The 24453-nt window shown below is 41.6% G+C and overlaps 3 protein-coding genes across 6 annotated transcripts; 1 reads left to right on the forward strand and 2 right to left on the reverse strand.

Moving 5' to 3' along the window:
- Positions 1239 to 2966, forward strand: LOC8055787 (protein CUP-SHAPED COTYLEDON 1). The gene is made up of 4 exons (XM_002460132.2): positions 1239 to 1344; positions 1437 to 1653; positions 1790 to 2121; positions 2234 to 2966. Exons 1-4 carry the CDS (start codon positions 1339 to 1341, stop codon positions 2819 to 2821), a joined length of 1143 nt encoding a protein of 380 aa, XP_002460177.2. The 5' UTR covers positions 1239 to 1338; the 3' UTR covers positions 2822 to 2966.
- Positions 10131 to 12446, reverse strand: LOC8055788 (epoxide hydrolase 3). Of its 2 annotated transcripts, none has more exons than XM_021452815.1 (5): positions 11983 to 12446; positions 11462 to 11881; positions 11277 to 11369; positions 10805 to 10872; positions 10131 to 10621 (listed from the first exon to the last, which is right to left on the reverse strand). In XM_021452815.1, exons 1-5 carry the CDS (start codon positions 12253 to 12255, stop codon positions 10582 to 10584), a joined length of 894 nt encoding a protein of 297 aa, XP_021308490.1. In that variant the 5' UTR covers positions 12256 to 12446; the 3' UTR covers positions 10131 to 10581. The 2 variants fall into 2 exon arrangements, with proteins under 2 accessions (XP_021308490.1, XP_002462333.1); XM_002462288.2 differs by having other exon boundaries at positions 10131 to 10593; positions 11983 to 12444.
- On the reverse strand, positions 17809 to 24280 carry LOC8056219 (AUGMIN subunit 5). 3 transcript variants are annotated; one of them, XM_002462289.2, is made up of 10 exons: positions 23628 to 24280; positions 22277 to 22822; positions 21718 to 21859; positions 21051 to 21227; positions 20375 to 20584; positions 19831 to 20016; positions 19291 to 19450; positions 18669 to 18864; positions 18334 to 18466; positions 17809 to 18146 (listed from the first exon to the last, which is right to left on the reverse strand). In XM_002462289.2, exons 1-10 carry the CDS (start codon positions 24077 to 24079, stop codon positions 17994 to 17996), a joined length of 2355 nt encoding a protein of 784 aa, XP_002462334.1. In that variant the 5' UTR covers positions 24080 to 24280; the 3' UTR covers positions 17809 to 17993. The 3 variants fall into 3 exon arrangements, with proteins under 3 accessions (XP_002462334.1, XP_021310279.1, XP_021310280.1); XM_021454604.1 differs by having other exon boundaries at positions 18669 to 18873; positions 23628 to 24277; XM_021454605.1 differs by lacking the exon at positions 23628 to 24280 and adding an exon at positions 23290 to 23542 and having other exon boundaries at positions 18669 to 18873.

Here is a 24453-nt window from a genome sequence, read left to right on the forward strand (position 1 = left end):
TACACTAGTGATGATAGATACCTGAGTCGATTCCTTCTGATTGGGCATGCCCATAAGATGAGTGTAGAGCATTAGCCCCATTCAAGCTAAGCAAATTGATAAGAAATCACATATATATACCACACCCGAAGCCTCTCCAGAATGACATGGCACCTATGGACAAGCCCACGTTGCCACCACTCTTCTAGGGAAAGCTAGCATGCCATGCCATTTTTAGCTGACCTAGATGGCATAGACATGGGCTCTAGTCATCTGTATCCACGCATAATGTGTGATGAATTGATATGGATCAAAACACAGCTTTACTAAATTAATTCCTTTGGAAGTAAGGAATTGAAAAAGAAAAATATCCCGTATGCATGCATAAATCAAGAGGTCATTGTCGCTTGTCCCTTGGCTGGCTTAGTAACAGGCTAACTGACCATTGTTTTCCGAGCTAGCGTGCTTGGACGCACACTTATCAGTTGGGAGCCAATCTATGCATGGTTTTTGTGTGACAATGAGCACATGCTATATAGACCATATCATTCAGTAGATAGATACATCAGGGTTTCTACATACATACACAACCACAAATAGCATTCCGCATTGGCACACAGCGCCATGCGTGCATGTATTTCTACATGCATCTAAAACTGGTAGAGTAGTGAAGAACACGATGCTCTAGCACTACAATGATCAGCACTAGATCACGACAACCTAGATGGATACCTACGCATGCAGTAGCCCCTGCACTACATGTGAGGCAACATGGTCCATAGCCTTGCATCACGAAGGCCTTGCAGCATATAGCCACACCAGCCCTCGGTTGCTAACGTGCACGCATCTCCAGCCGCACATCTCTCTTCTCCATGCATACAAGACGACAACCAGAGCATGCACGAGTGGCGCGGATAAATATCCACAGGAATTGTAGGCTAGGATAGGCAAACCAGAGGCGGGACACAGCAGGTTGCATGCTACACGCAGGCAAAGACATTCTAGAGCCCGGGCACCTATTGCTAGTAGCAGCCAAGGCCCTGACGCAAAAGCGAGCCTAGGTGCATGACGACAAGCGTGGCCTACTTGGAAAGAACAAGGGTCCAACAATGCCTAGTAGAAATAGACGCCACCAGAAAAGAGGGGAGCTCAGGCCACGACAAATAGACGCCACCAGAAAAGAGGGGAGCTCAGGCCACGACAGGATGCTTCGGCGAAAAAGTGGCTTGCGCAAGCATGCCTCAAGCCTATTTAAGTCGTGTTGCTATGCTTGAGTCACTGCAATACACCAACTTGTCTTGCATCCATCTTGGTGAGCGAGAGACCTAGACTAATCGATAGGTCAAGAAGATCGAGTTTATGCATGTATGTATGCTTCATTTTTCTAGTATTTTCTTAACTTATTTAGTTGCTTGATATGTTTGTTTGTTGGTGCTTCATGGATCTGATGATCTCAGCTAAGGAGCAAGAGAACCATGGAAGAGCAGCAACAACAGGAGATGAATACTGCTAGCATTGGCGGAGGCCTCACCCTACCTCCAGGGTTCCGCTTCCACCCAAGTGACAATGAGATTGTCAGCATCTACCTCATGAACAAGGTGCATAATAGGGGTTTCACCAGCACAATCATTGCAGAGGTCGACCTAAACAAGACAGAGCCATGGGACCTTCCACGTACGTAACAAGCAGCATCAATTTGTACATACATATACACCCTTGTCTTGTTTGATCAAAGAAGTGGATGATGTTGTTATGCTAGTGATCAATATGTGGACTAATATATGTTGCTTGATTCATTCACATGCTATAGAGGAGGCAAAAATAGGCGAGAAAGAGTGGTACTTCTTCTACCAGAAGGACCGAAAGTACCCATCAGGCCTAAGGGCAAACAGGGCCACAAAGGGCGGTTACTGGAAAGCAACCGGCAGGGACAAGGAGGTCGACAATACCACACAAGGGGTGGTGTTGCTCATTGGCATGAAGAAGACACTTGTCTTCTACAGGGGCAAGGCTCCCAAGGGTGACAAAACAAACTGGGTGATGCACGAGTACAGGCTCGAAGGGAGCAGTAGGCTCCCCGACCCGGCATCTGCATCTAGCTCGGCCTCAAACGTCTTGGCCATGAAAGCTTCAGCTTCCAAGGTGTGTGGTAGTCGTAACAACAATGGCATGATGAATGCATCCATATGCTACTTGCTTTATTTTCTTATGCTAATATGATTTCACTCCCTGTTTATAAATGAAATTTGCGCAGGATGAGTGGGTGGTCTGTCGTGTGTTTGACAAGACCACTAGTATCAAGAAGATGACTACACCAGTGTACAAGGTGGCCATGGCTAGCGCTGAGATTGGTCAGAATCAGAACAACACCCCGGCCATCCCCATCCCCATGCCCCTACAGCAGCCGCTACCCGTGCCCATGCCGATGGAATCTCCCATCCTACGAGACTTCGCCACATGCCCAGTGGCACCCTATTTTCCCAACACTGGTGCGGACATGCCACCCATGATGTCGTCTATGGAAGGTATCGATGGCACCAGCAGCCTCCAAATCAATGACACCCTATTTGGCAATTCGATAGCAACGCCGCCGCAGATGGACTTGTACCACCATATGGGCATGGGGGTTGCAGCTGTCCATATGGGCATTGGGGTAGCTGGCCAGATGGATATGGCAGCAACTGGCACTGATGGCTTTGATCTTGCTACGCCTATGCCGCCCTCGATGGCATCACAGAAGGACGAGCAGGCTAATGTCGCTAAGATGTGGTCGATGATGTCTGTTGCTGGCCCAGGGTCTGTGAACCCCAGCACTGAGAGGGATGACATATGGAAGTACTAAAGCAGTGAACATGATATGGACATTTGCATAAATATGCATGTTATATCTATATCTGCATTGCATTTTATGAAATAATGCATGGCTTGTATATTTCAATAATAACTATGTATGGGTGCATGTACTAGTATATGCACTATCATTGAACATGCGGTATATATGTGTTTGGTCTTAGTACTAAGACTAAGAGATATAACAAAGAACTTAGATGATGATATCGATTCAAAGAGCTAAAAACAATAGTATATCACTGAATATTAAAAATAAAAAATAGAACCAGATTTAGATGTTAGTAACCCAAGTCCCCATATCACACTGTCACGATCGATGAGATGTGAGATGTACAGCAAACACAAGTGTATAGTATGGAAAAGTAGCAGGAGGGGGGAGAAGGGGCGACGCGACTTGGCTGGCTCAACCTGGTGCCTGGTGCTGGAGTCTTGCAAGGTGCACGTGGCCTAGGCCGTCGGGCTTGGCTTTGGCCACCGGGCCATGCCCCAGAGTGACGGAGGCAGGCAGCTGGCAGTGGCGGAGCCATAATTAATTTCATGGCTGGGTATTGCATACATAAAAAATTTCGATGCATACGTGCAATAGTAATAAATTAAACAACATACAAGGTTTGTACTGTCATAGGGCCATTTTCTCTAATAATTTCGATGCAAAATGTGCTAGTGTGCTCACCTTGACTCAAGCAGCAAGCCGGAGGCTGAAGCCGAAACTGTGGCCGTCGCGGGCTGCCAGAGCGTTGGGCTCGCCAGTCGTCACCGCCCGCTGGTCGCCGCTAGGGTCGGGAGTTGGTGCGACGTGGAGCAGTGCAATGCGATGCGAGTTGGGAGACTGGGAGCGGCAGCTAGGAAACGATCTTTTTTCTTTACTTTGTTGAGCTGAAATAAGTCGCTGCTTTCTGCTGAGCTTTGGGCTAGAATTGCAACATGTAGCAGCTATACACGTTATACCTACCTACACGTTATACCTATATGTATGTATTTGTGTTTATTTTCAAAATCTTGGGTATTCTATGGCATACAGGGAATACCCCTAGCGCCACCCATGACAGCTGGGCAGAAAGCTTACAAGGGCGGGGACGCAGATTGTAGGAGCGGCTGTAGCTTGCACGAGGCAAGCAGGCGGTAGGCGATGCCGCGGCGAACCGGGGAGGGCGGGTGGTGCGCCGAGGCCGACGGGGCGAGGCCGAGGCAGCCGGTGACTCCAGACGCAGATGGGGAGAGAGGCCGAGGCATCGGGCGTCGGCGTCGCGACTTCACGAGCAGCGACTGGGACGGGTAAGGTGGCGAGCATTGGGCTTCCAGCTTCCTAAGTTCCCGTCAGTTAGGTTTGGGAATGGCTAGATGGGCTTCGAGTTGGACCTTGGAGGGGGCTACCGGGCTGGATCTGAAACACTGCACTTGGTTTATCTGGGCTAGGGGGGTTGTAGCCCCACCTGACCCACGCAGATCCGTCCCTAGACATGACAACTTATACAACTTGCTTATATTATCTTATTATATAGGCATTGTTTAGTTTCTTATAAATTTTGCAAAAAAAAAATAGATTTTTCATCACATCGAATCTTGCGGCACATGCATGGAGCATTAAATATAGACTAAAAAATAACTAATTGCACAGTTTGTCTCTAATTTACGAGACAAATCTTTTGAGTCTAGTTAGTCAATGATTAGACAATATTTGTCAAATACAAACGAAAGTTCTACGGTGTCCATTTTGTAAAAAAAATTGCAACTAAACAAGGCCGAAATGCGCTATTTATGAGTACTGAAGACATTGGTGCAATCAATGTATAAATATTTAGTCAACTAAACTACAATGTCTCTAAATATTTTTATAGAAGTTTAAATTCCCATATAAATCAAGATATTTATTTGGTTCTTACTGAACGGTCATCTTAAACAAAACAAAAATCTTTTAAAGCAAATAAGTTGAAAGGACATGACAAAATATTATTTCCTTGAAAAATAAAAAGAGAAACTATCCAACATTAATTCACTTTATGTTTGTCTTGTTGCAAGATTTGTTTAGAGTTGTAAAGTTACCTTACAGACTTTTCGAGGGTTATGTGGTGTCAGGTTTGTGTGGGAGCTAGCAAGTGCAAGTTTTTTTTTCTGTTAATCTACCTGTGCACAAATGGTAGAGTATTGGACAATAATAGTTGTATTCTTATTTGTAGGTTAGTTATATGGCTTATGGTGTGATATTCACTATTATGAGAGTGATTTTTAGGAGTCGTTGCAAGGGATGGCTATCCATCTGTCTCTATAAATCATTGATATATCACATGAAATACATGTGCATGTAGCTGTGGAGATTTATTAAACCCCGCAACCTTAATTTGGGCTCACGCATAGCTGCAGTGACAACTCCACCCTAAAATCACTTGTGGCAGAAGGAGAGAAACACTCCCCTCGTTTTCACTTTACCTGATTTTAAAATAAATATTTAGCACCCTAAATGAATTTAAACTAAAAAGGTAACAATTGTAAAGTTGTAGATATCATCGAATACTGTGACGTTAGTTTTGGTCTATTCTTCATGTGAGGTTGTTTGAAAAATTTAGATTTCAAAGTGTGATAAATTCAAATAAAATTTTACTTGAAAAATAATTTAAAATGAAAAGATTATCAACTATAAAGTTGTATAACTCTTCGATGATTTTTGTCATTTTACCATGCGAGGTCATTTCAAAATTTTAATTTCAAAATATGAGCACTTAAAACTGAATTTTAGGAGCACAAATTATTTCAAATGAAAAATATCAACTATATTGTTTTATATCTTTTTCGAGATCTATAACTTTAGTTTTGGTCATTTCTCTATTCCTGGTCGTTTGCAAAATTTCAAAATGTTGATTTCAATGTGAAAATTTCAAACAGAATTTGCTATAACTAAATGCTTTTAAATTAAAAAAAATGCCAGCTAAGTTTTAGATCTCTTCGGGGTATACAATTTTGATATAAAGTTTGTCTTAATCCAACTTTGTTTGAAAAGGTTATAAATTTTACTGTGTTGCGACTAGTTTGAGAGACAACTCTAAATTGTCTCTAGAAATACATTTTAAAATACGGCTAGATCTACCTCTAGTAGAGATAAGAATATTTGTGAGAGACGTCTAAAAATACTAGGCGCAGTCTACATTGGTAAAGACGGCTCTAGTTTCATAAATCATTTTTAAAGGCGATTTTAGATTGAGATGTCTTTTTTATATAAAAAAGAAGGCACCTCTACGAATTGTTTTACAGTGGTGATTTGGCAAAAGGAGATTAAATATTCTTACTTGCATGTTACTTTTAAATCCACTTATTTTATAAGCTTCTGGCCATTCTTCAAAGGAAATTTTGCATGCACCACTATATTTCATAATACTTTTAATTAGGTCTTGTTTAGTTCTATTTTTTTTAAATTGGATACTATAGCACTTTCGTTTGTATTTGACAAATATTGTCCAATCATGGACTAACTAAGTTCAAAAGATTCGTCTCGCAAATTACAGGTGAGCTGTGTAATTAGTTTTTATTTTTATCTATATTTAATCTCTATGCATGCATTTAAAGATTTGATGTGACAGGGAATCTGAAAAATTTTGTAAATTTTTTTGAACTAAACAAGGCCTTAAAGCCACGTGTTTACAGACTCCAAAGCATATCACGACATAGGAAATAGTGGATCATCTTTTCCTTGAGTGTAACCTTGCTAGAGAATGTTGGGACCTAATTGAGCTGACAGTGATTAGTTTCCCAGACCCCTTGCAAAGATTTGAGAGTTTTTTTTTTTTGAGGAAGTCAGTAGGGGTTTCCCCCTACTATAATTTTATTAATTGAAATAAAGGTACAAAGTCCAGAAGGTTTACATCATGAAACATAGAAAGTAAAGAAGAAAATTAACAAAATTACTCAAAGTTGTCTAGCCATAACTGCAACTGATCACTAAAAGAGTTCTTAGCCCTGAGCCTAGCCCAGACTAATTCTTGTCTGAAGGTGGTCTTAACTGCCTGAAGAGAATGACTACGATTCCGGAAGATGACATCATTTCTTGCAGTCCATATTCCCCAGAACATTGCAACAATTATCTCCATGAAGAAGGGCTTATTAATCTGGGGCTTGAAGAGAACAACTGTATCAGAGAGGTTATCCTGAATGAACTGAGCAAGACCAAGAATGTTCCAACAAGAGAGTGCAAAAGGGCAGCCTAGAAAAAGATGATGCAAAGATTCCTCAACATTCAAGTGACAGAGCACATAGTTATAGCTCGGCAGATCCATATTTCTTCTTCTTAGCAGTTCTCTTGTACTCAAACGATCCTTCAAAGCTAACCAAAATGAGACTTTCCGCTTTGGTAAACATCTTGAATTCCACAACCACTGAAAGACTGGTGAGACTGTCACGGTTCCCAGTAAGTGACAGTAAGCTTTACTAGATATATATCTATTGGAGCCCCACACATAGTGCCAAGTATCATTTGTTTCATTAGGCTGCAAAGCCCCTAAATCAGTTAGCAAAGTTTGGTATTGCCCATAGGCTTCCACAGAGAGTGGTAACTGGAAGAACACAGATTTATCCTCCATAGATAAGAAGAGGTGGACAGAGACATTGTTTCTTCTTGAGAAAGAGAACAATTCTGGATATTGAGTACTTAAAGGAGGTCCATGCCATGTATCAGTCCAAAAAAGACAGGAAGTACCATTTCCAATTACAACCGAAGCCAGATCCTTGTATTTATCAAGTAGCTTAAAAACATCCTTCCACCAAAAAGATCCTTTTCTACCAGTAGTGGGGGCAGTGTCGCCCAAATAGTAGGCATTCCAAACCAGTTGAACCCAGGGAACATCACATTTATTGAAGAACTTATGAAGATGTTTAAGCAGAAGGCTTTCATTCTGAACATAGAGGTCATGAACACCTAGACCACCATTCTCCTTTGAGTTGCAGACTAGTTTCCAAGCAGCTTTTGGTGGTTTTTTGGAAAGAGGATCAGACCCTCTCCAAAGACAATGCTTTCTAAATTTATCAATCTGCTTAATCACTGTTTTTGGAAGGAGGTAAGTGCACATGGCATAGGTGGGTAAGGCAGTGAGCAGTGTGTTTGTCATTTGGAGTCGACCAGCTTGACTTAGGAAGGAAGACATGGTGACTAGTCTTCTTTCACACTTTGAGACTAGAGGCCAAAAGTTAGCAACTGTTGGTTTTGTGATACTTAGAGGTAGGCCCAGGTAGGTGAAAGGAAGGGAACCAATGGAACAACCAAAGGTGTTTACCAGAATGTTCATCTTTTGTTCAGAGACATTGATAGGGATCATCATAGATTTGGCATAATTGACTTTTAAACCAGTGGAGTCAGCAAAGGAGTTAAGGATTGCTTTTAAGAAGAAAAGTTGCCTGGCATCTCCTTGCATAAAGATCAAAGTGTCATCAACATATTGTAGGATAGGGAAATCTTGATCATGTGAGAGGTTTAGGGGCAAGGAAATGACACCATTCTGCTTGGCAGAGTTAAGAATGGTTTGTAGAAAATCTGCAGCCAGGACAAAGAGGAGAGGTGATAAAGGATCACCCTGCCTAACTCCACGCTTACAGTGAAAGACCTTTCCTGGCACTCCATTTAGAAGAACAGATGAAGTACCCGAAGCAAAGATGTTCTTTATCCAAGTGATCCATTTCTTAGGGAGGCCCTTTTTGTTGCATGATCTGAATCATAAGCTGGTGCTCAACTTTATCAAAAGCCTTTTCAAAATCTAATTTTAGAATAATAAGTTCCCTTTTGGATTGATGACAGAGATGGAGATATTCCAGAGACCAGGCCAGACAAATTTGAGAGTTTTATTGGCAGTAGGTTCTTCATGGAATCATTATTATTATGTGTTGGAGCATTTAGACTGTCAGGAATGATGCAATCTTAAGAGGAATTCCTATCAGCAGTCTGCGTGGCTAGAAGTTTTCAAAAACTGCTTCAAGAACCTCCTTTGGAGGGCTAAGAAGAAATATTTTCCAGCTATAGAATCATGGATAGAGCAATTTGTGTAATTGCTTTGATTTTTTTTGTTTCTTTTTTTAGCGTGTTTGACATAACTCACAACAACTTTATGAATTGTTGTGAGTTATTTTTTTCCAAACACTCTTTTTCAAAATAGATTCATAGGTGAAGCTATTTTTCTTCTTCTCTCATAGAGACATGAGTTGGAATAAAGCTGAAAAAAGTAGCTTATCCTAACTCTCTCTCCCATTTCTTTCTTTCATCCATGCATGAAAATGTTAGTGAAGCCATTTTGTTAAACAAGTTTTTCAAAACAACTCAGCTTTAATTAGAAAGTTGCTCATGAAGCACTTTTCTAAAAAAATTTTACTAATGAAGCTAAGTTGTGCCAAATAGGGAGCTACTTGCCTCCCCTCCCTTCTATTGCTCTGCTCTGTTATGTTTTTGGACTTGGTTGTAATCTCCTTGGTTATGTATTAATAAATTTTCAGCAGAGGCCCCTACGGGCCTCTTCTCAAGCATCTCCAACGGTTTTGTATTTGGAGTTTACATTCTTGTAATTTGCTAAAAATCACAAAATAAGGTATTCAATGGTTTTGCATTTAGAGTTTGCATTTTGAGCAACTTGGCAAATGAGAGATCAAACCTGGCATAATTGCCAAGCCGCGGACGGCTTGGCAAAAGCCTGATCGTGTGCGTCTCCCGGTCCCCCATGCGATCCGGACTTTTCTTCGGGCCTTATATGCTCCATCGATCGCGACCGAAACCCCTCGGGCCTCCACACGCCGCGGTCCGCAGCCAATCGAAGTCGCGAGGGACTCCATCGCGAGCACTGGCCCTCCACGCGCCACCGTCCGCTGCCGATCACGACCGACTCTGTCACGCAGAAACTCCCTCCCCACGCGCCGTCGTCCACTGCCGATCGCGAGCAACACCATCGCGTAGAAACTCCCTCTACGCGCCGTCATCAGCTGTCAATCGCGACCAACTCCATCGCGCAGAAACTTCCTCCACGCACCGCCGTCCTCCGCCGCAGCAGTGACGTTCCCAGGGCAGCAGCTATGGGGAGCAGCAAGGCAGGAAAAGGCGGCGACCTGATTGGCGATAGAATTGACGGCGATACAACTGGCGGCGCGGGTACCTGGGCGCGCGAAGAAGTCGACCGCACAGAAAAAAACCGCGACCGCACGCCACACAGAAAAAATTCGTATCCGGGTCCACTTTGGGTAAATATCAAATCAATTATGCAAAACCCTTGGAGATGACCTATTTTTAGACTTCGTATTTTGTTTTGGGTGTTTGCAAACAACAAAAAATGTCAAGTCAATTATGCAAAATCCTTGGAGATGCTCTTAAAAAAAGAGATAAACAAAAGAAGTTTTGCATGCAAATATTTAAAGCAGGAGGAAAAAAAGGAAAAAGAGAATATGGCGTCTTCGCGCAGGGACTGGGACGACCTGCTGGTCGTCTTTTTCGTTGAGATCTCCCTTTGCTGCTTATTAGACAGTGCACGACTTCTGGGCGATCTATTATTGGTCTGTGATCACTGATCAGCATCAACAATTATTGTACATATATTTTGTTGGTCAACACATTAGCACGTTCTTTATTTAGCAATTAGCATACACACAGAAGTCAGGCTTGGACGTCGCCGTCGTCATGGTGCTTGTCTGCTTGACTGCCTCAACAGGAACTCCATGAGACGGCGGTTGAAGGCGCGCGGTCGCTCCAGCATGACTAAGTGCCCCGCCTTGGCTATGCTTCGCAGTGTCGCCTTCTCACCGAGCTGCCTGCGCGTGTGCAGTGAAATGCACATGTATGCATCACATATATCGCATCTGTTAGTTATACTATCAACTCTGGTGCAGTTCACAGGTGTAGTATTTAATTACTGTGCATTGTATTGACGCGTGTACATGTCTTTAGTACATACGCGCCGGTAAATTTGGGATCAGTGTATTATTGCTTTGCTGTCGTCTGGGGATCAGGCCAGGTACTCACTCTTTGAGGCTCCTCGCAAGCTCCATGTTGAAGATGCTGTCATCCTCGCCCCAGAGCAAAAGTATCTCCTGCAATTCGAGCGGGCGTGTAAAAGAATGGTACGTAACCTACTAGGCCACCGTTTGAAATGTAGGTATTGCATTTAACAAAAAAAAAATCAAGTACATCTTTCATGCTGCCTTAATAATGAAACTTGAATTGGCCATGTAAAAAAATTGAATGGAAAGTAATAACATGGCCAAACTGAGATTTTCTAAATCTGAACCCTACATGCATGCACGAGAAATTTTGATATTTAACCATCAATAAATGTGCACATCTCTATATTTGGTATCCAATTCGCATCTTCAGGGTTAAATTTCTAAAGACGTATGAATTAGATATTAAATGAATAGAGACGCAGCTTAAATATCAAAACTTCTCTGCACGTATCATGCAGTAGGGACTAGTAGAGTACTTGTATATGTCGTACCTGCCGAAAACAAGGGACGACAACAGCTGCGTCTTCGTCGCTGATCACCAAGCGTTCAAGCAGCTGCGCCCTTTCCTTACGGTTAAAAATCATCTGCACATAAATTAAAACGCATGCACAGAATGATGGTTGAGTTGAATGACATATATAGACCTATATATGCGTGTGTATGTATATTTATGTACCAGCTTGATATAGTCTCTGAGGACGCGATCAGGGAACCACCACTTTCTATAGGTGCCCGTGGCAAAGAGCGACCTGAGCCCGGCGACGTCGTCGGGGAGGAGAAACTCGGCGAACGACGCCGCGCCGAGCCTCCGCAGCATGGCCTCGCTGGTGGAGCGGCTCATGTCCACGAGCGACCCCGTGGCGACGACGGACACGACCAGACCCGGGTGCGCCTCGGCCATCTTGAACGCCACGAAGCCGCCGTAGCTGAACCCGACGGCGACGCACCGCTCCACGCCGAGCATCCGCAGCGCGGCCGCCACGCACTCCGCCTGGAACCCTGGCGATAGGTCCCCGCCGCCCGCCGGCGACGTCGAGCCACCGAAGAAGAGCAGGTCCGGGACGTACACGTCGTAGTGCCTCGCCAGTGCGCCAACCTGCTTGAGAGATGAGTTCCCGTTCATTAATTACAGCTAGCACTTGTGTACTCCTAGCTGCTGCAAGTGCAAGGAGAGAGATTGATCGAATCGGCTACAACCTGAAGGACCCACGTCAGAATCCCATCACCGGCGAAGCCGTGCAGGAGCACGACGGAGAGCCTGCCGCCGTCGGCGTCGGGCTTCTCTTCCTTTTTCCTCCTCTCCGTCTCCGTCTCCTCAGCGGCGGGGGCACGTAATAGCTTATCCTTGGGTACCCAGATACTGATGACCGTGCCGGCATCATCGACGTCGACGGTGCGCGCCCACAGTCCGGCCATCTTCGCCAGGCGGTGCACCAGCTGTTGCATGGCTACGTGTACTAAGTTCACCATCCTGCAAGATCGATGAGCACCTTTCTAGTTCTAGACTAGATAAGCTTTGGTTGCCTCTGCTCACTTTATATCCATTCATGAGGGCAGGCTATGAGTCTTGACCATACCACATTTATGCAAGGAACAACTATTATATCCGTTATTAATAGGGCGTGTTTGGGCCATACACAAATATTTTGGTTAAATAATTCCATCGTTCGGATACGAGTAGTTGTCCCATAAATTGCAATGTGAATGATAGGAAATTAAACGGAGACCATTAGTCGAATACAAATAATTGTCCATAGATAAATAAAACAACTACAAATCAAAGTATTCCAATAATTCTATATTCAAGCAAGAGAAAGAGCTTGGCCAACTCATCATGGAATGCATCCATAGTAGGAGCGTCGGGTTTCTTCTGTAGACCCATTTGATGGGGCTACATATTTGTTATATTGAAAGACCGAAAACGGCGACGAGAGCCTCAAATTTCTTCCAAAATATTTGGCCACTGTCCAAAAGCACCGCCAAACACAAGCAAGTACCTAAAACTAAATTACTCAAACCAACCGGTGACAAGAGCACTTCGATAAAAATCCTTGCAACGGTAGAAGGCCAACGCAATAGACAAAACTCAAATCGGAGCACAAACGACCAAGCTACGCATAAAACAGAAAATCTAGGCTAGAGAAAATACACCGGAAAACATTATGGACTAAATCGCTCTCCTCCATGGCGTCGCAGTGCCGTCAGAATCTCCGAAAGGCGAGTTGTGATTTCCCTGACGCAACATGGCTCATGCAGCATCAATTGGTGATACTTGTAGACATGTACGTGTGGTACACGCACGTGTTACAAAATCTATTCACATCAATGTAATTTTCTATGTCAATTCGTATATCTATAAAGAAAAATAGTTAACCTTTTGGCAACAATATAATATTTAATAGGGTATGACAACATATTCAGTTTGTACCAAAATTCAAACACATTTATTCACAGACATTATAAATATTAATTAAGGTATGATATAATTTTATATCTTCTTGTTTTTTTATTATAAAGGAACAAAATCATAGATGAGGAATCGAGTCCTATTGAGATCGGTCAAGATCCACAGGGTCAGGAATGGGCGCTGCAGGCCCGTCATCAAGTCCTGTCTGCAACAAGCCAGACAACCCAAAGCGGATACTATAACATTTTTATTTTTATTTAGTAATTAATTATTTTTTATTTATTTTTAATATTTTAGTTATGTATCGTAAGATTTGATATAACGAGAAATTTTGAAAAAAAAATATGTTTTAAGGTGAACTAAGAACACTCACATTACAACACTCTATCACAGAGTCCAAAACAATTAATTACATATTATTTATGGTATTTTACTGATGTGGCAGTATATTTATTGAAGAAAAAGATAGAAAAAATAAAACTCAAAATCTTATTTAGACTCATTATTCAAGATAATAAATAACTTTAAACTCTACAATAAAAATCTGCATTGTGAATGGCCGAAGAAGGCCTCAGTCCAGCGACAGGGAGTTCCGGTACGGTCATTGTCTCATTGAAGTCGATCCGGCGAGTCGAAAGGGGAAAGGGGTGCTGGGCACTTCGGGCATTCACGGTGGACAAGGACAGGCTAGACCGCTAGAGGTAGAACCCCCACCCCCCAACCACCCCTCACCGACGTCTCTGACAGACGCGTGCGTGATCGGCCTTGTTTAGTTCGCAAAAATTTTTAAAATTTTTCGTCACATCGAATCTTTGGTCGTATGTATGGAGCATTAAATATAGACGAAAATAAAAACTAACTGCACAGTTTACCTGTAATTTGTGAGATGAATCTTTTGAGCCTAGTTACTCCGTGATTGGATAATGTTTGTCAAATAAAAACGAAATGCTACAGTAGTCAAAAACAAAATCTTTTGGAAACTAAACAAGTCGAACAAAACAAACCATTAAATATATGGCGCATTCATACAGTAAACTAGAAAATTCAGTCATTGAGTATATGGCGCATTCACAGTATTTCAAAATTGGGATAGAGGATATTTGCCGGATGGAAGTTCTGAAGATTAGTCAAAATAACACCGCACATCAAGTTGCTCATTATGCTATTCATTATGCTATCAGGTCGAGTAGTAGTCAGGTCTTTTTTTCTTTTTTTTCCAGAGTTTGTCGTGTCGCTTGCATATAAAGATACTGTTTGAGATTTAATAAAGTTTATGTTCACAAAAAAAATAGGCATGCAGTATTACAGTAAGCAAGAGAAGCATAAAAATAGCTGGTTGTTTGTTCCGGTAATGTCCAGAAAAAAAAAAAAGAATAACAAAACTTTCATCATCTTTGGTCGTAGAAAAATACAAACTAATCCTACTTGCTTTGATAACTTGATCAATAGCAACAAACACAAGCAAAATCATCATGCCTTCAGCTGATTATTAACATAACTAGCAAAATCATCCTTGCTGTCCAGAAAGTCACCATGGCCTCCTTCTTTAACCTCCTTTTCCCTGCTAGTTGTGTACACACCAAGCAAGAAATAAGAATCAGTAGAAGACAACTAAATAATTAGAAGCTAACTGAATAATTAGAAGCTAACTGAAATTAGTAATTAAAATTGCAAACTGAAACCACATTGGAATTACAAACTGAAATTACAAACTGAAAGCTAACTAAAGAGACGGTGAAATTACTAACTGAAATTACAGAGACTGCTAGTTAATGTATTCAAAACAATTTGGAACCACTCAAGAGACATTGGAGAGATATTCAGAGACTAACAGATCACACTACGAGACACTTATTCACACTAACAGATCAAAGTTCATAGACATGCTGATATCAAGCAAACTGCTAAAACCAAAAATCAGTTGACGCCCAAAAGCAGGAGAGATAGATGGACGCCCAAATGGAGAAAGAGCGCTACCACCGCTGGCCTCATCCCAAGAATCAGAGGTAGTGAAGCCTCTGCCATGGCTGCTAGCGGCGAGGAAGCCACTTCTTCCATAGATTGGGGATGAATCGTCCGCCGCAGCAGCGCCGTGCCCATCCATGGAGGAAGCCTATGTCGCCAAACCTGAAGTGAGGCCGCCGCCGCACCATATATATCCTCAGCCGCCGAAGATGGGTACGGCCACAAGACCACTGAGTCGGAGCTCCTCGTTTTGGCGGCGGTCACGGGTCACCATCTATCGACCATTGGGAACACGAGTTCTGTGCGGAAGAAGGGAAAATGCGTGCGAAAGAAACAAAATCGCACGCGCGCCAAATGTGGATCCTGCGCGCGTGGCTTGGAGACGGGAGTGACGTACAATGCCGGCGCTGAGATGTGGGAGCACGAGCCGAGCTCGTCGACTCGTGAGGGCACTCACACAGACTCTATCGAACAATATAAATTTAGAGTATAAATAAGACTTGGAGTCTTATTTTTTCTACCTCTTTCTTTAATAAATATGCTGCCACATCAGCAAAATACCACAAATAATATATAATTAATTGTCTTAGACTTTATAATAGAGTCTTGCATTGTGAGTGCCCTGAGAGCACTCCCAATGCAGAAACTATCGTGGTTTCTATAGATATTAATTGCAGTACCACCTAAGCATTTTGCTGATGTGGCAAGAGAATTATTGAAGAGAGAGAGCAAAAATCATAGAAACTAGTTCTAAGTTAGAAACCATGTCTACACAAAATCCAAGACATAAAGTGATATGATTGATTAAGAATGGAGAGAGAATAAATGTGATTGAATAAAACAATATTCTATAGAAACTATCCATTGGGACTATAGTTTCTATATGTAGTGTCTATAAAAATTAATAGATATAGAAACTACATGTAGTTTCTAGCATTGGGAGTGCCCTGAGACGACAGGATCGCTCTCTGTCCTCCTTCAATGCAGCACAGCGAGGAGCTTTTCGCAAAAATAGCAGTACACATACGGGGTATGTAGATAGGCTGTAGATTACATTGGTAAACTTCTATCACATCGATTTGAACATGTATAAAGTATTAAATAGAGATAAAAAAACTAATTGCATACTTCACGAATCTTTTAAATCTAATTAGTCTATAATTAGACACTAATTGTCAAATAAAACAAAAATATTATAGTACTTGTTAAAACAACTCTATCCAAACACGCCTAGATGGACGTTATAACTGAAACAATTCACGGACCGATTGACACAGTCACATGTGAGGCGCGACCCTGTACAACTAACAGCAAGACGGCAGGTGCAGCCCAAAACAACAAAGCCACAACTGCACTCAAATCAGCAAAGCCACAACACCAACACCGATCGTCTGCGCCAAATGAAAAAAATCAGCACATGACAATTGACAACACACAAAATGCACATGTTAGAAACTAATTACAAACCAAACCAGAGAGAGAGAGAGAGAGAGAGAGAGCCGTATAATCTATACCTACTAATAAATTGTGAAAATTTCAGTTTGCCAAAATTTTCTTCTGCCCCGTCTACCCAGCCCGGAATCGGAATTGGTCTCTCGATCCGGCTGGCTCTCGGTCCGTTTAGTCCGTTTAGAGCCTGGAGGAGAAAAAAAAGAAAATAGAAAAATTTCGAAGGTTCCGAATGCAAAATCTTTACCTTTTCTATCAGCTCACGGATCGCTGGCTTCGGCCGTCCGCTCGTAGAAAAGTAAAAAGAAAATAAATTTTTTTTAAGGTTCCCAATACAAAATCTCTTATATTCTATTAATTTTCTTTTCTTTTATTCTTTAATTTAGCTGAAAATTAATAAATACATAGTAATTCATAGAAAATCTAAAAGTTACAAAACAAATTTTATTCAGCTCTACATATGTTGATCCATACATTAAACAAAAAATAGGTACAAAGTGTTTGTCCTATTAATTTACTTTTCTTTTATTCTTTATATCGGCTGAAAATTAATAAATGCGTAGAAATTCATAGAAAAATCTAAAAAATACAAAACAAAATTTGTTCAGTTCCACATATGTAGATCCATGTAGTAAAGAAAAAATATCACAAATTTTAGTATATTTTTTTACTGAAGATGCTTGCCTATACTTTTTAGTGTAAAATTGAAATTGTAGTTATCTTGCTCCAATTATTATAAAAATTTTATGGTAGCCTATTTAATGTGACGCTTGATTTGTGGTAAAAGTTTTAGCACCATTCCTGCATATCTCACTGATTTACTAATTTACCTAAATTTATGCTTGCTAAATAGTTTAACATCAATTTAAGTATATAAAAATATAAAAAAGATGCTTCCACTACCTTTGCACGATGTGTTGTTATATCATATGACACTTCATAAGCCCATGTGTTTATAATCTATATATATTTAACTGATATAACATATTTTATAGGAATCCTAATCTAAATAAAAAATAAAGCTAGCAACAAACTTCTCATGTTTTAATATAGTACTATTATTATTAATAAATAAATATGTCTTTAAGCTACATAATATTGTAAATATTAACTATCTCATACCATAGATGTCATGGTTATCAATAAATAAATTATGGACTTTAATTTTTATAAAAAAAATAAATATAAATAGATATGTAACATTATGTAATCACTTTTTATAACCATTTGATGTTTTTCTCCCGTTGCAACGCACGGGCATATTTGCTAGTATAAACTACAATGGGAAAAGGCTATCGAGTAGATAGAAGATGTCTTGGCGCCAAACCGAACCCATCACAGAGCCTCCGAACTAATTCCAAAGCCACAAGGGTCACAGCTGGTTGCTTCAGTCGTCTCCTACCGATGACATGGCCAGCGTCCGTCTGGAGATCTCCATGTGGAGTTGCTTCACGAGGTTGATCCAGGCACCAACGCTCTGCCCATCTATCGTTACCCAATCAACAATTGTGGCTGCTGGCTGCTCGTACCACTCATCAACCTGGAAGTTGCAACGACATAGAAGCATGAGTTCATTGGTCACAGGACAAACAAGTTTATCATAGTACGACTGCCACAGATCTGACCAATGGAGCAGTTGCTAAGTAACATACTGTTTGACACCATGATCGGGTGAACAAACAAAGGCATAGCCACAGAAATTTAAATCAAAGCTACTATTCGCTTACCAGGCCCCTAACACGCTGGCAATCGTCAAAACACCTTCGAGCTTCTTGAACTGCATTTCTCAGCTCCGGAAGCCATCTTTCACTCACCACCTTTTCTTGTTCACCGGCTAATTTAAGACAATAGTTGGCCACTCTACACAAAGACATGCCATATCAGTATCAGTATGTGTTCTGAAAACACATCCATTTGACCAGATAGAACAAATATTCCAACTAAAATAACTAGAGAAAATAATGAAGCAGACAATTTCTCCTTTGCCTTGAATCAGTTTCTGGCTGGATTCAGTAAATAGCTACTGCAAAGGAACTAATAAGGTAAATAATATGCAATGTACCTTTCATATTCTTGTTGAGCACGATGTGCACGGTTCAGCAAAACACGGTCATTCTCAACAAGATTTCTCCGTGTGTGCACCAAGTTGATAGATTTTGACAAATCCTCTAATATGCTAGCTTCAGACCCACATGGTTTTAGGCAGAACTCCAGTGAATTTAATACAGAAGCCAAGCCGGAATCTGTACCTTCTGTACCTGGTGAAACTATCAATCAGGATATGAGAAGCATGTGAGTATACACTAGAATTCAGGAAGGGGGATGCCAAAACAGTTGACAAATAACATGTGCTGTAAGAAGTTGATACTGATGCATTTTGCAAACTAGTTAGTTATAGGTAGAATGTATAGGCAGCCAAGATAATATCAAAATACTTATGCTTTAGTTGATGTGAACAATAGGAACACAAGGACTGTTGCAATTGTGAATTCTAGTATGCATCATCATGATAATACAACGACAGTTACATATGATTTCATCTTTAGTGTGCTTTTTAAATTACGGCATCCAGTAATCAATGATGACACTTCCATGCATAATAGGTTTAACATGGTTTATGACATAAAAGATACTGTCCATTCCTGAACCAAACCACATAACAATGCCAGTACCACTGAACATACCAAAGTTATACTGAAGAGCAGCAGAGATGCGGCATATAGATGGCACAGCAGATGGATCTCTGGCACCAGCTCTTGCAGTCAACAAAGCTGCATGTTTCTCTGCAGCTGCAAGAGCTTCTGATCCTGTCACGCCGTTAGAACCCACGGCCTCCAAAAGGGCCTACAGTAGGGTAATGTCAACAGAATAGTGACTGAAGTTCAACTGTGATAAGCTCATGAAAAGGGAGATGGACAGAGGTAGAGATGGAAATTTTTGTCTTTATTGGCCTAAATAGTAGCTTGTTAAAATGCACCAGTAGTAGTCAATCTAATCAGAAGTGGAATCTTGAAAAGATGAGAATGTTGGACATGTTTCAGCAATGACAACATCAACATCACAAAGGCAATATATGGAGAAAACTGTCTGTCTAGCATATTTTTAGTGGCTCATGCTTATCCAGTTCATTCGGGTACAGCAGATATAAACGGGTACCAATGCAGGAACATAGAAGACAGATATTATTTTGAAAGTAATCAATTTAAACATATAACAGTACTAACCTGAGGGGTCGCTGGCAACCTGCACAAGCTATTATCCAAGCTCTGGCTAAATGCAGCTAACTCTCGCTCTATGAGGTCCCTTGAGTTTGTAGACATGTCTACCACAGCATGGCATGCAGGGATAATTGTACTTGATGCATATCCTCTAGCTGATAATGGTTGTTGCTCCCAAAATGCTGATGCATCCTATATCATCAAGATTCGATGTCAACATAGCAATTGGCCTAATTGTATCCGATATCAAAATACTGATAGTGAGACCAAGCCCCATGAATCCCCACCACCATTAACATATTTATGCATAGTTCCTACAACCTACAAGCTGCAAACCACTAATATCACAAATGACAAATCAAATACCGAACTCTGAGAAGGAATAAACAAATATAATATAAGATCAAAGCTCACTACAACACCATACTCAATGACATCTGTACTGGCAAGAATAAAAAAACAGCTATTGACATCCATTACTAAGCTCATTCCCGTACCAGACAAATCCTAAAGTTAAAAGAGGAAGTCACAATATTGCAAGCTAGCTAACCATATTGGCCCGCTGAAGAGCACTGTAAATGCACTCCAGCTCTGATCGACGGGCGTCGAATTCTTCGATTTTCTTCCATTTCTTCTTCAATGAATCTTCTGCTTCCTTCCACTCAGCACATAACTTATATAAACGTTGTACCTCAGATGTAAGTGTACTCAAGCTCGCCTTTAGTCCCGCAACTTCTCTTTCCTTGGCCCAAACATCCAGCTAAAATGAGGTAGACTATGTTATCAGGAAAAGGTATTGATTATCCAAAGTTTTTTCTTTGTTATATGCTAAATTGAATAAGAAAAATGCAGAATGAAGGAGCTATGAAGCAGCAAGCACATAAAGCTACAAACAGAAGTTTTGCTTTTGCCACCCCCATATGAGTCACTTATATGCAATTACATTGGTGCATGCATTCAGATACACATTGTTGTCTTAAGCAAGGTGTTTAAACTTTAAAAAGAACTTGGATTTTTACACTGCTCATGACAAGTAAATAGGTATTAATGTAACCTGAAAACACAAATTTCTAGACAGAAAAACTGGAACAGAAAATTATATATCTCAGACATGTGCATATGCTACTCTTGTTCCTATCTTACTATATGCATTATGAACACCATTTAGTCTATCAAGGAGCACACAAATTGGTTTCGTTATAGGATACAGCTTTCAAAAAAAGTACCTCTAAATGCCTACTGTTGGTCACATTTTGTGTGGTGTTCCCTGTAGGTAGCTTCTTACTTCCTGCCATGTCGATGGTGCCATACAGGCGTTGCAATAGCTTCTGACTTAGTGCTTTAGCTTCTGCAGCTTTGTTCAAAGCATCTTCTGTTGCCAAGAATTGCTGTACATGTTCTTTCTGAAAGGCAAAGTGCGATTAATTAGTTATCTTCCGCAGCATGGGCTTTATTTGAGGTTCTGTGCAGAAGGCACAATGCAATACGTTAATGCACCAAGTGGACAAAGAAGAGCTTGATGAAATCATGAAATTTATTTTTTTCGTGTAAGAGCTACCATGATACACTGCAGGTTGTTTTCTCCTTCCAGGAATTCAGTATTGTAATACTGCAACTACTAATCTTTGAATAACTTTGCTTTTTAAAAAGTGAATTCAATATCAGCAATGTTGAATATTTAGATAAATTGAAATAAAGCAGCCCAAAACAACACTAGTACTAAGAGATAACTTGAAATTTCTGATTTTGGAGATCAAATACATGACGTAAAATAATACAGAAATGTTGATGTGCTGGATTTATTCATAGAAAGAAGTGTGAATTCAGAAGAGTGCTAATACGACATCATAACACCTCCTACGCACTGAACAAAAAAGAACACTTCATAACTACCTGTCTTTCTAGTAGCTGATCATATGTTCCTCGAGTTGACAATTGAGATCCAGTCTTCCCATTTCCATACACCTGATACGGTAAGGGTGAGCTTGCATCAGTTGAAGCAGCATCAATAACCTGCTCATTTTCATATTTATACCTAGGAAAAGAATGTATAGCTGGTCAACATCTAACCCGAAAATTATAAGCAGCTCAGCTAGTATGTGTAGAACCTCAATTCAGAGCACATCGATTGACGAAAATCAACACACATTACAGACCTTCTGAATTACATGCTTCATGTTAATTTTAATATCATATCCACTTCCAACAAAGTGACATATACATTCAAATGCCTAAACAGTATATATATTAATTTCCCAACTAAAACTCAACCAATTCACATATATAATACGATCTCTATTATCACTCATGAGCACATAACTAGACCCTCAACAAGAATGCTTCTGCACAATCAGCACTATGTGTGACAAAAACCAAAAATACACAGAACTCTTTTTAATGTCTACTCCTGAGATACAGTAATAAGAAAAATTGAAGACAAGGCATGTAATACCTCAGTAATTCTGCATCAGCGCGTATGTCAATCTTGTCTGTTTCCCTATGTATAAGTGTTTTCATGCGTGATGTGTAGGTAATGATTGACTGCAGAAGCAGGAACGGATTCTTTAGGGAATCCAATGCGACAGCTTTAACATCTGTTGGTATTTCACCATCCAAGTCAATACCCAGCTTTGCTGCATCTAATTGGCAACTTGAATTAATGCCGCTCCCTTCAAATGCCGGGAATGAACTTCGAATTGTTTCAATCATATCCGCAGCAAGAGTTTCACATGCCTTCCGGATGCTCCTTTCACCTGCAGTTTCTAAAAGATCCTCTGGCAACCTATTGCTTTTGATAGTTGATGAGTAAAGATCCTCTCTATCACTCTGCAATTGCATATCCTCAACAGCACCCGTAGCTCCAGCCACACCTATACTTGATCTTCGCACATCCCTTGCTTGGTTAACGAACTGATGTAGCCGACGCTGGTATTCGGCAAATATTTTGCACGCTTCGTCGCATTGCTGTTCATATGCTTCGAGCATAACTTGCTTGTGCCTATTTTTTATTAAAAACACCTTGTCAATTATTCTACATCTGCTACAACCACATCATCACCACTTGCCACAATTTATATAAATAAATAAATGCATGAAATTGCAAACCATGGAGGAAGAAAGCCAAATGCAGTATCACTTATTGTTTTCAAACACATCATGTTAATGCTGACCGATTGACCATAAAACAACTATACCACAAACATTGACGCTGACTGCCTGTGTGCCAGAATTGTGAATTCAACAGCCTTTTCACATGCTAGGAGTTGGGTATAACTTTTCATATGTCAGAAGGCTTACTACCATGAATTTCTTGGCTTATTAATGCAACAAACGTAAAGAAATATGAATATGAATTTATTAGCACTTATAAGGGATTGTCATCAGATGTTGGTATATGCAGAAACACTGATTCCAGATGTAGATAATTGATAGGAATATAAAGATAGTGTGCTTTTTTTTACTAACCGAGGGACATCTAGTGACATCTAGGCTGGTGAAACTGTGTAGATAGTACAGATGGTGTTTTACTATGTGCCAGTCTTCTGGATTTCATATCTCTGAAAACCCCTTTGTCCACAGCAAAGTATATTCCTATCAAACTAGGATTAACAATCATGTCAACTTCCAAGTAATCATATCAGTACATCGAGCACCACCATTTCTATTGGTGGCATAGTTGCAGTGAGGAGCATCTTATGTTTCATTTCTAATAAGATTTTGCAAGCCGCAAAACTGAATACAGGAATGCTGCAACAATTTAATCGCCTAGGCGTACCCCACAGTTCCGCTATAATTTCAGGTACCTGGCATTGGAGCGCTCGCCGAGGACGCGCTTGCGCTCGGCCTCCTCCCTGGTGACCTCCGCGATGCGCGCGCGGAGCTCCTTGCGCTGCCTCCTCACGACCCCACGCAGCCGCTCGGCCTCCTCGGCGGCGAGGTCTCGCTCCCTCGCCTCGGCCTCCCTGGCCGCGGCGTCACCGGCACCCGCCCCCATCGCCCCGCCCTCCCGTGCCCGCCGTGCCGCTACGCCGTGGACGAGGATGTTGCGGCGCGCGGTGGCGACGGTGCGCTCGGAACGGACGCGGCGGAGCAGGAAGGACCAGACGGGGATCATGTTGCCCCGGCAGATCTTGCGGAGCTGCTCCGGTGCGGGCGGGGCCGAGGGGTACCCCATCTCGTCCTGCAGCCACTCGATGATGGCGTCCGGGGAGACGCCTCCGGGGCCGCTGCCCCCCGAGACGGAGGACGCGGGCATCGCTGCCGGCGGGGTCGCAAACCCTAGGCACGCGGCGCTCGATCTGGTGAATGTGGGGGAGAGGGGATTGAGGGTGGGTGGGTAGTGGCGGTGGAGGGAGGGAGGAGTGCGAATGGTTTTTTCAAACTTTTTTTGTGGGTTTGCTTTGGATCTGTCCGCTTGGACAGGACGAGGCAACGGAACGGGATGATGGAGCGGCGACTGGCGCAGGCCGGCTGTTTGGTAGTCGATCGAGGACGGCCGGACGGCGACTCGCGGGTGACACCCCTGTGTCACAGTGTCAGTGTCAGTGTGTCACTGCCGTCTGCCGCTCGAGCACGGAAGATAATCATGAATGGCAAACCCAAGAGGCTGTTTTAGTCGTTGAAAATTTT

The sequence above is a fragment of the Sorghum bicolor genome, chromosome 2, assembly GCF_000003195.3.
Source record: "Sorghum bicolor cultivar BTx623 chromosome 2, Sorghum_bicolor_NCBIv3, whole genome shotgun sequence".
NCBI classification, from domain to species: domain Eukaryota; kingdom Viridiplantae; phylum Streptophyta; class Magnoliopsida; order Poales; family Poaceae; genus Sorghum; species Sorghum bicolor.